The sequence below is a fragment of the Heteronotia binoei genome, chromosome 21 (assembly GCF_032191835.1).
Source record: "Heteronotia binoei isolate CCM8104 ecotype False Entrance Well chromosome 21, APGP_CSIRO_Hbin_v1, whole genome shotgun sequence".
In the NCBI taxonomy this organism is placed as follows: Eukaryota; Metazoa; Chordata; class Lepidosauria; order Squamata; family Gekkonidae; genus Heteronotia; species Heteronotia binoei.
The window spans coordinates 16,357,524-16,368,212 of record NC_083243.1 but is presented as its reverse complement, the minus strand read 5'-3'; the positions used below and the strand labels follow the sequence as shown (position 1 = coordinate 16,368,212).

The following is a 10,689-nucleotide window of genomic DNA, read 5'->3' as shown; positions in this document are numbered from 1 at the left end:
ATTCACTTGGGCGGGGGGGTGATCATTAGAGAAAGGTGGAGGGATACTTCGAACGGGGGGAAAAAAACCGTTTCAGGCGCCGACCTTGAGGCAAAAGCGCGCCAAAATCTGTCCTATTTTTTTCAACACTTTTGCTTTTCTTTGCAGCTCTCCGCCCCACAGGGTGAGATGGGGCGGGGAGACCGCCTACGATTCCCGTTGTAGCTGTCCAGGGTCCCCATATTTTGAAAAGCAAAATAAGAGGGCATATTTCCTTGACTGACTCCTGCTTCCAAACAAGTGATCACTAGGAAAGGTCTCATTTTAAAGGCCCCCTACTGTGGTATATTTATTGTATATATGCTACCTAAATTCCACACTGCTCAAGTTTTTGAGCATGAGAGGTCTCAGCCTCTCCTCTTTCTATAGTTTTGGAGAATTCTGCATTAAAAAAGAATGGGGGAGGGAGATCCAGACCGCAATTTCCTGGCATAAGCCCCACTGATTAAGAACATAAGAGAAGCCATGTTAGATCAGGCCAATGGCCCATCCAGTCCAACACTCTGTCACACAGTGACAAAAAAAAATTTATATATATATACACACACACACACACACACACTGTGGCTAATAGCCACTGATGGACCTTTGCTCCATATTTTTATCTAACCCCCTCTTGAAGGTGGCTCTGCTTGTGGCTGCCACCACCTCCTGTGGTAGTGAATTCCACATGTTAATCACCCTTTGGGTGAAGAAGTACTTCCTTCTATCCGTTTTAACCTGTCTGCTCAGCAATTTCATCGAATGCCCACGAGTTCTTGTATTGTGAGAAAGGGAGAAAAGTACTTCTTTCTCTACTTTCTCCATCCCATGCATTATCTTGTAAACCTCTATCATGTCACCCCTCAGTCGACGTTTCTCCAAGCTAAAGAGCCCCAAGCGTTTCAACCTTTCTTCATAGGGAAAGTGTTCCAGCCCTTTAATCATTCTAGTTGCCCTTTTCTGGACTTTCTCCAATGCTTGACACCAGGCTTACTTCTGGGTAGATCTGTTTTCACTTGTTCTCTCTAACCTATCAGTCCTTGACAAAAGCATGGATAAGGGCTGGTTAAAATGAAACCTACCATCACTACAACTATCCCCTTTTGTCATTATCTTCCCCCTGTAGGTGAGGACCACTTTGTTTTGTTTGGCATTCCCTTACTGACCCTCTGTCTGTCTGTCTACACACACACACTATTCACCACTTTGCAGGCCCCAATTGGGTAGAAAGGCAAATAAAAATGTTTTAAATAAATAAAATAAATAAAGCCTGCTTAATCGCTTTAGTTAGAGATAATAGGGATTGGAATCGGGAACTTTCTGCATGCAAAGTAGATGTTCAGCCGTTAGGGTTGCCACCCTTCTGAAGGTGGCAGGGAGAAACTGCACAGGTTCTGTGATATCCAGCCTCCAAGATACAAACAAACACAATGTAGGAAAAAAGTACAAATATTCTTAAACACTCTCATACAAAATACTGAAGTCAAACATACCCTGACAATAGAATACAAATAACAAGGACCGAAATTTCGAATAATTCAATTACAACTTAAGGCATAGGCCCCAGGGTCATCTAGTCCTACCCCCTGCACTGAGGAACTGCTCTAACTGTCCAGAAGTTCTTCCTAATGTTGAGCTGGAAACTCTTCTGATTTAATTTCAACTCGTTGGTTCTGGTCCGACCTTCTGGGGCAACAGAAAGCAATTCCACGCTATCCTCTATATAACAACCCTTGAAGTACTTGAAGATGGTGATCATATGTCATGAATGGCAATCACCCAAAGTGTGATTAACATGTGGAATTCACTGCCACAGGAGGTGGTGGCGGCCACAAGCATAGCCACCTTCAATAGGGGGTTAGATAAAAATATGAAGCAGAGGTCCATCAGTGGCTATTAGCCACAGTGTGTGTGTGTATATATATATAATTTTTTTTGAGCCACTGTGTGACACAGAGTGTTGGACTGGATGGGCCATTGGCCTGATCTAACATGGCTTTTCTTATGTTCTTATGTTCTAATTTAAAAGTTGGTTGGTTTTAGATGAAAGCAGAACAATAAATAATCTACTGATAGAGCCTCAGAGTGTCTCAGATTTTTTTTTTCTGTTGCATGAGCAAACATTTCACTGGCATGCTTATGGAGACACTGGTACCTGAACTAATATAGCCTGTATTGCTGGCTTAAGAAGGAGAGGCAGCACAGTGGTTTTAATTCTCCATTTTCTTTTTTGTAGGTTACAGAATGAATGATGACATCTTAAGTTCCTTGGACAATCTACTACTACAGTTTGGTATGTCACAATGTATTATACTGCCTTGAAGACTGACACAGGCTGTAAAGCCTGAGCTCCATTTGGCTTCCTTCCTTCCCCCATCTCTGTTGTGCAGAGAAAAGCTAGCCTTGAAGACTGACACAGGCTGCAAAGCCTGAACTCTGTTTGGCTTCCTTCCTTCCCCCGTCTCTGTGTTGTGCAGAGAGGAGCTGGGCTGCCTCTCCTTCCTTCTCCCCCTCTCCCAGCGTTTGAGAGAAAAGCTGGCATCCACTGGCACTTTAGACCCATGAAGTGTTCTTCAAGGTATGAGCTTTTATGTGCCTTGCAGTATAGAATCATAGAGTTGGAAGGGACCTCTAGGGTCATCTAATCCAACCCACTGCACAATGCAGGAAATTCACAAACACTTCCCCCCAAATTCACAGGATCTTCATTTTGGGGAGATTTCCCCAGGAGGCCTGGGCGGCAAAGAAGGGGTGTGTGTTTTTTTCAGCCAGGAGGGGTGAGGAGTGGGCATTCCAGTAGCTATTTTTTTTACCAAACGACCCCTGGGCAGAATTGTTGCTGGCTGGGGTAATCTGATGGTGAGTAAGGCTTTTTTCCCATTTGTCCCCCCTTCTTTCTTTTTCCCTCTGCAAGGGATGCTCTGCCTGTATTCTTGGTGCTGGGGTGGGGGGAAGCAACAGTGGGAGGGCTTCTAGTGCCCTGGCCCCACTGGTGGACATTCTGGTGCTTTTGGGGCATTGTATGAGAGAATTTTGGACTGGATGGTCCACTGGTCTGATCCAACATGGCTTCTCTTATGTTCTTTCTTTCCGTGTCTTTCCTTTCCTTCCATTTCATTCTTTCCTTCCATTTTTACTGCATGAAACTTTTCTGTTCATCATACTGTTGTTGCAGACATAGGAGCTCTGACAATGAAAAACTGGCACCCCCCAGTTGTAGCCAGCTGGTCTTTCTATGAGATTTCCATGTGAGTGAGTGAGTGAGAGTTAGAGGTGTGGGGCAGAAAGAGATTATTGGAGATTACTGCTGTATATTTCAGAAGCACTGGAAGTGATGGTACTATGAACTTGGCACCATTTTACTGGTCCGGCTTTTAACAGCTGCCTGACACCAAAATTAAACTCCTCCTGTAGATATTAAAGAGGATGAAAGAAGTTCACTGGCTAAATATCTGCACAACAGGTTGCTTTTAAAGGCATGGGAAACATAGCCAGTAAAAAGCTGCAAGCCCCTTATAAATACCCTTTTTGGGATAACTGCAGAAAAGCTCATATGAACTTTATATAACTTGAAATTAATTCATTAATTGCAGTACAATTCTCTGCTACCTTTCACAGAAATTTCCCAGTGTTTCAGTCAAGGAAAAGTATGAAAAATAGCTTCAAAAGATTTTCTTGAAACCAAGCAAGCTTGGTTGTAGCTTGAGGAAGGGTTCCAGTAGTAGCAGCTGAAGGAAGGGCCTACTTAATGTGTCAGCATATTTTGAGGTACAGCAGCTGCCACGGTCCAGTGTGGGTGGTACGCAGCACTGGCATTCTTGATGGCAATGGCAACAGCACTTCCAACTGCATACACTGGCCAGTGCTGTTGAAGGGGTGTGTAGGTGGTGCAGGCAATTGAACATGGGCATTAGGAGTGCTTGCAACCTGGAGAAGAACACGCAAACAGATAGGTGCATGCAGGTGTGGTGAGGATGGAAAGCAAAGACCCTGGGAATGTATGAAAAAGTTGCAACCACCCACTTTCCACTCCCATTTTGGCTCAGCATGAGTTTCAAAGAGATTTTTCTGAAATTGAAGTTACTTCAGAAGAAGAGACAGGTTTGGGGGAGTGCCCTGGAAATGACATCACAGGAAAAGGTGGAGTTTTGGTTTTGGTGGAGTTTTGGTTCAGTGTGCCCTGGAAGTGACATCACTTCACCCTTGACCTGGAAGTGACACCACAGGAAATGACATAATTCCTGTCTCCCGACTCCACCCCTGAATTTTTAGCAGGCCACGAAGGAGAAGTATAAAAAGAAAAGTGAAAGAAAAGTTTGGGAAACCCTGGCTTAAGCAATTTCTTTCATAATGATGCAATTATATTAGCATCACAAACCAAAATTCATTAAATGTCCATTGAAAAATCAAAAAGTTATTTCACACCACTCTTGTAAGGTAGTACTTTTCAAAATCAGAATGTTATTTCACATCACTCTTGTAAGGTAGTACTTTCAAAATCAGAATGTTATTTCACATCACTCTTGTAAGGTAGTACTTTACAGTCCACTGTCTCAGTTCCTTTGCTTGAAAGACGTAGACAGCACCACACTTGTATATGATTCCTCCTATGGGTAGCAGACCGAAGTCTGGCAGGTGCGGCGGCTACGCCTTTCAAGCAAAGGAGAACTGAGACAGTGGACTGTAAGAGTGATGTGAAATAACATTTTGATTTTGAAAAGTACTACCTTACAAGAGTGGTGTGAAATAACTTTTTGATTTTTCTATGGACATTTAATGAATTTTGGTTTGTGATGATAACATAATTGCATCATTATGAAAGAAATTGCTTAAGCATTTATTTGCAACATAAAAAAGCAGTGGTTTCTTTCTAGTGTTTGCCCACCTGGGGACTGGCAACCCTACTAGGCTGTTATAACCGTTAAGAGCCAATATGGTGTAGTGGGCTGAGTACTGGAGTAGGATCCTGAGCGACCCAGGTTCGAATTCAAAAGCACCATGGAAGCTCACTGGGTTACTTTGGGCCAGTCATATGTATTCAGTCTAAGCTACCTCACAGGCTTGTTGAGAAGACAAAATGGAGGGGAGAATGTTGTAAACCACTTTAGGTCCAAATGGGGAGAAAAGTGGGTTACAAATGAAGTAAAAGAAATAAGTTAAAAAGGGATTAAAATCAACACTCAAGTGGCTGTTTTAAAATACATTTTTAAAATATTTAATATCTAAATTGATAATATCTAAATTGACAATATCATTAACTATTTCTGTTTCAGTTTTTCTGGTTGAGCAAGCATCTTACTCCAAAGAACATGTGAGACAACAGATACAGAGTAAGTACCAGTATACGGTACACATCTACATGAAAAGCCCAGCAGGAACTCATTTGCGTATTAGACCACACCCCCTGCCATCACCATTGTTCCGCACAGGGCTTTTTTGTAGAAATAGCCCAGCAGGAATTAATTTGCATATTAGGCCACACCCCCTAACACCAGGCCAGCCGGAACTGCGTTCCTGTTTTTTTTTTAAAAAGCCCTGCATCTGCCTATCTAGAAGCATGCTACATTTTAATCCATGAGTATTACAACATCAAGCCAATAAAATGGCCAAAATAGGATCTGCCCACTACCTTTGCCCCCTACCTTTGAGTTGTTCAGTTATGGCAAAGGTCCCCAATGTTTTTGAGTCTGTAGGCACATTTGGAATTCTGAAAGGGCAGTGGGCATAATAACAAAATGGCTGCTGCAGAAGGTGGAGCCAACCACACAACAGCTGCCTGCCACAAGAGGGGTCAGCACAAATGTCAGGGTGTGAGATTATGCATAATTGTCATAGTGTCTCTTTAACATTTCAGGCAGCCATTTAATGCCTTTTAATCTGCACAGCCAGTCAGTTCTCCAATGGCCAATCAAAAGCTGTGCTTGGCAAAAGCCCCTCCTGGCCCCACACAATTTCTAAAAACACTTGCTTGTCCCAGGAAAGATTTGTCGGGTACCATGTTGGGGACTACTAAGTAATGGTGATTTTAAATTCAGTATTCATTTGTCATCCCCCTGCTTCCCCTTCTGCAAGGCAGTGACACAACCTGAAGTTTCTAATCACCATTTAATTAAGTTGTCCATTGTAATTTTATTGTAATTTTAATGTTTTAATCTTATAGTAGGGCCAGTTTAGTGTAGTGGTTAAGTGTGTGGACTCTTATCTGGGGGAACCGGGTTTGATTCCCCACTCCTCCACTTGCAGCTCATGGAATGGCCTTGAGTCAGCCATAGGTCTCGCAGAGCTGTCCTTAAAAGGGCAGCTTCTATCAGAGCTCTCTCAGCCCCACCCACCTCACAGGGTGTCTGTTGTGGGGAAGGAAGGTAAATGAGATTGTGAGCCACTCTGAGACTCTGAAATTCGGAGTGGAGGGCAGGATATAAATCCAATATCTTCTTCTTCTTCTCTGGTTGCTTAATCTTTCATTGTGCACTGCCCTGAGCCCTATTTACAGAGAAGGGTAATATAAAAACTGAAACTAATAAAATGAATATGATATAGAATAAATTATTCCTTTCTTTCAGTACATAATGCTAACATCATTGTGAAAAAAGGCAAAATATGTTGGCTAAAAGAAGAGATTAACAAGAACGAGGAGGTGATTGTTGGCCTTCAACGCAACAATAGCAGCAAGGAGAATTGTAATGTGTACGTATTTAATAAGGACTGTATCTGTCAAATTACTTAAGACTATGAGGCAATTTTTTCAATCAAGCAGTAGTTTGATATTTACGGACTTTTGCTACCGGAAAGATAAGTTGCTTTATTATAGACAGATGTCTATACACATTCTGAAAGTTCAGAGAGCTTTACATGTACTATCAGTGATTTTACAACTCTGTAAGGTGATGTGTGCGTGTGTAAAGGGCTGCCAAGCGGGGCTTTTTTTGTAGCAGGGACTCCTTTCCATATTAGGCCACACCCCCTGATGTACCGAATCCCCCAAGAACTTACAGGGCTCTTAGTACAGGGCCTACTGTAAGCTCTAGGATGATTGGCTACACCAGGAGCATGTGGCCTAATATGCAAAGGAGTTCCTGCTACAAGAAAAGCTCTGCTGCCAAGTCACAGCCAACGTCTGGTGACCCCAACAAGGGGTCGTCACCTCCTTGTCTGCTTAGCCTTTGACCTGATACCATCCAGTCTCTGGAGCCCTGCTTGCCTGCCAGCTAGTACAAGTAAACTGTTTGCTTCTGTCATTGTAAGAGAAACCTGTTATTCTTTTACATGATAAGTTCTGAATTTGGCCATGGTGACAATTTCTATCCCATTCAAATGAGTGGTAAAAATCTATTAGTTTTCACTAAATATTCTCACGGCTATTGAAGGCTCACATTAGCAGAAGATCCCCTACCCCTCAATGTACATCCTGATGTCTTTGTGTTAACAACATACTGCTAGGAAGAAAGGGTTGAAGTAAAAAAAGGGAATAAATCCCACTTTCACAGAATAGGAACTACCTATTATTTTGAAGATTTTCTTACTTATAATGTTTTTACTTTTAATGTTTAACAAATAGTTATTTAAAAGACGTTTAAACTTGTCACCCTAGTTGGAAACCAACGTACATGATTCTAAATAAACATGAAGAATATTTGCAGAAGGAACTCCAGGACTGCATGAAAACGACACGAAACGACAAGTATGAGTGCATGCTGATATATCTTTGTATTTTGAAAACTTCCAAATATTTCTAATGATCATAACTGATCAATAATCATCTCGGTTCCTGTTAAAGATGTGCATTATGTTTCACCAAGTTAGGACTGCAATACTTTCATAGGGAATTATGATGCTTCCATTCTCTGTGATCCTTCCATTGCTGCTGCATAGGCAGAGACGTTCTCAGAGGCAGCAGAATGTCCACGTAGCAATCCCCCCCAAAACCCACACTTTTCCTGCTTCAGTCCCCCACAGCCACCATTCTCTCCACGCCACTGAAGGGATTAAGGCAAGGGAGGAAATGATGGTCATAGCTGAGCAGACCCGGAGCTAGGGGTGCCTGCGCCCCTAGGCCGAACCCCGATCCTCCGCCCCCCATTGATATTTCCCCGCGCACAAAGCGTGTGCACGCCCTGATGACATCATAATGACATCACTGCCATGCCTCCCAGACTTTGCCAAGGCCTCCTGAGCCTCGGCAGAGTCTGGAAGGCAGCAGATGCGCTCAGAGCTGGCTCTGAGCATGCTCGCTGCCACGCACCCCCCACCTTGCAACTGCAGCGGGTGCGGGGAGACAGACGGCAGCAAGCGCAGGGAGACGGACAGCAGCGGGCACGGGGAAGCAGACAGCAGTGAGCGCGGGGAGAGGAGGCGCTTTAAGGCCAAGTGGCGCTTTAAGTGGCCTACTCCCATGCACCAGCCCTATAGCTGAGAAGGAAAATGGTTGTGATGTGGAAGTTAAGATGCTTTTCTTTCTGTACAGCTTGCAAAGGCATTTTGCAATCTTTCCCAAATTCAGGTTTGGGAAAGGGTGTGGCGAAGGGGACATCATCAAGCGGCTTCTCCTAAGCATAGTTTTGCGGTGAGGAAGCCCAAATCATCCTTGTGGAGACATCTTTACAGTAAAGGTGGAACAGTGTTCTAATGGCACCTGCTAAACACAACAAGTATTATCCCATCACAGAAGAGTAATAGAAAAACGAAATAGAATTAGAATCATAGAGTTGGAAGGGGCCATACAGGCCATTTAGTTCAATGTCCTGCTTAGTGTGGAACCAGCCTAAAGCAGGAGTGGCCAAACTTGCTTAATGTAAGAGCCACATAGCTGCAGTACAGAAAAGAAGGAAAGCAAGTAACTCGATGGGGGAGGGAGAGGTGGAAAGAAAGCAACTTTAAATGCATTCTCCAAGCCACTGGCTACCTTGACTTGGAGAAGTGATTAAAGAGAGAAATGCCTTTTCCAACCTGGCCAACAGAGTGGTGTGGGCTTTGAGAGCCACACCCTGGCTGAGAACAGACAGGCATTCTGGGGTGGCTGGGAGACAGCTGAAAGCAGGTCAGCTCAAAAAGAGCCGTCCCTGAGCCTCCAGACAGTCTGCAGTGAAGCGGCCCCATCCCACCTGTGAAGTGGCTGGGCGCCTCCACACGGAAAGGCGTCCTAGAAGCTGGATTCCCTTTTTTTCCCCTGGGGGGGCTAGCGCTGGTGCACATCAGCGCTCTGATCGGTTTCATGGAGGGGAAAAACCAGAACAGCTTGGGGTGGTTTGGCAGCTCCAGACCACCAAGTCGCCTCAGGTGCGCCCTCCCCCATCCAGACAGCAGGGAGGTGACTGAAGGCCGGCTTAAATATTTGCTACCACTTCGGAAGTGGTAGTTTTTTGAACCGGTCAAAGGAGCCTGGAGGACAGGGTGAGGACGGGAGGAGGGCGCCCAGCAGACATTGCTGTCTGCAGAGATTTTTGGGGTCGACTTCAGAGGCGTCTCTGAGTCGACCCCAAGTGCCGGTCTGTTATCAGCCAATATCTGTGAAAGAGCCACATCTGGCTCCTGAGCTGCAGTTTGGCCACCACTGGTCTGAAGCATCCCTGACAGGCCACTGTTTAAGGACTGCCAGTGAAGGGTCTCAATTATTTTCAGCTATATAGCAGTGGGATTAACGAAACAATGCTCTCCCCCATTGTCACTTGGTTCAGGCGGTATTAGAAAATGGACTTTGAACAGGCGAGTTAACATTAATAAAAGTAAAACACTATAAAAGGGTGATTGCATTTTTTTTGTTTTTGTAAAGAAACATGTACCAGGATTACATGAATCAGTATGAAGAGACTTTCAAACAGCACCAAGCAAAATATTTAGAAAGCACATTTGTCCAGAAACAAATAGAATTTGAGGAAATACAAAACCGCGTTCTGAAACAGTCTGAACTGGTTAAACAGAAAGAACTTGAAATAATGGATTTTCAAGGTAAAAACGTGGTTCCTGTAATAAAACACTGGAATCATCAATTGTTTCTTTCTGTGTTTGCCCATACATAATAGTTAACATCCTCTGTGGGTGAATTCCCTTTGAATCTTTTTGATACATTTGTTTTTATATATTTGCCTCCAAATCTTCTTTCTTTATGGCTTGTATTGTTTTGTTCCCTCTCCTCCTGTCAGTCACTGTCTGTTCCCACTTCCTATTTGTTTGGATAGCCCAGCATCCCCAGAGGCCATCTGCTTCTATAAAAGGCTTTGCCAGTAGAAGGGCCGAAGCTTCAACCCCATAGCCCCACCAATCTTCTCCCTTTTCTGTCTTGCCATTTCAACTCACATGAGTTGCAGCTTGACAACAAAGCATCAGCAAGACACAATATCTTTACAACTTTTTTACCCAGAGGTCTGGAACCCCGTGGTCTGATAGAAAGTACCATGGGTAAATAACAAATTCCATGTGGGCAGTGTTCCTTCTAAGCTGAGTTAGTGTGAGCTAGGTCACGGATTTTTAGCCTCCAGCTCACATGGTTTTGTCTTAGCTCAGGAAGGATGACCCCAGAGCACAATAATTTATGCAGTAGCTCACAACTTTAGAAGAAGAAGAAGAAGAAGATATTGGATTTATATCCTGCCCTCCACTCCGTAGAGTCTCAGAGCAGCTCACAATCTCCTTTACCTTCCCCCCCCACAACAGACACCCTGTGAGGTGGGT

General features: G+C 43.9%; 1 protein-coding gene across 2 annotated transcripts in view; it reads left to right on the top strand.

The window, feature by feature from the left end:
* The first annotated feature begins 2,261 nt into the window (after nucleotides 1–2,261).
* C21H14orf39 (chromosome 21 C14orf39 homolog) overlaps nucleotides 2,262–10,689 on the top strand; it is a 54,334-nt gene continuing 45,906 nt past the window's right edge. For both annotated transcript variants that reach the window (XM_060262220.1, XM_060262219.1), the window contains exons 1-5: nucleotides 2,262–2,314; nucleotides 5,295–5,351; nucleotides 6,585–6,708; nucleotides 7,613–7,702; nucleotides 9,791–9,966. In XM_060262220.1, the coding sequence (XP_060118203.1) occupies nucleotides 2,266–2,314; nucleotides 5,295–5,351; nucleotides 6,585–6,708; nucleotides 7,613–7,702; nucleotides 9,791–9,966 (496 nt within the window). In that variant the 5' untranslated portion in view covers nucleotides 2,262–2,265. The remainder of the gene's footprint in view (nucleotides 2,315–5,294; nucleotides 5,352–6,584; nucleotides 6,709–7,612; nucleotides 7,703–9,790; nucleotides 9,967–10,689) is intronic.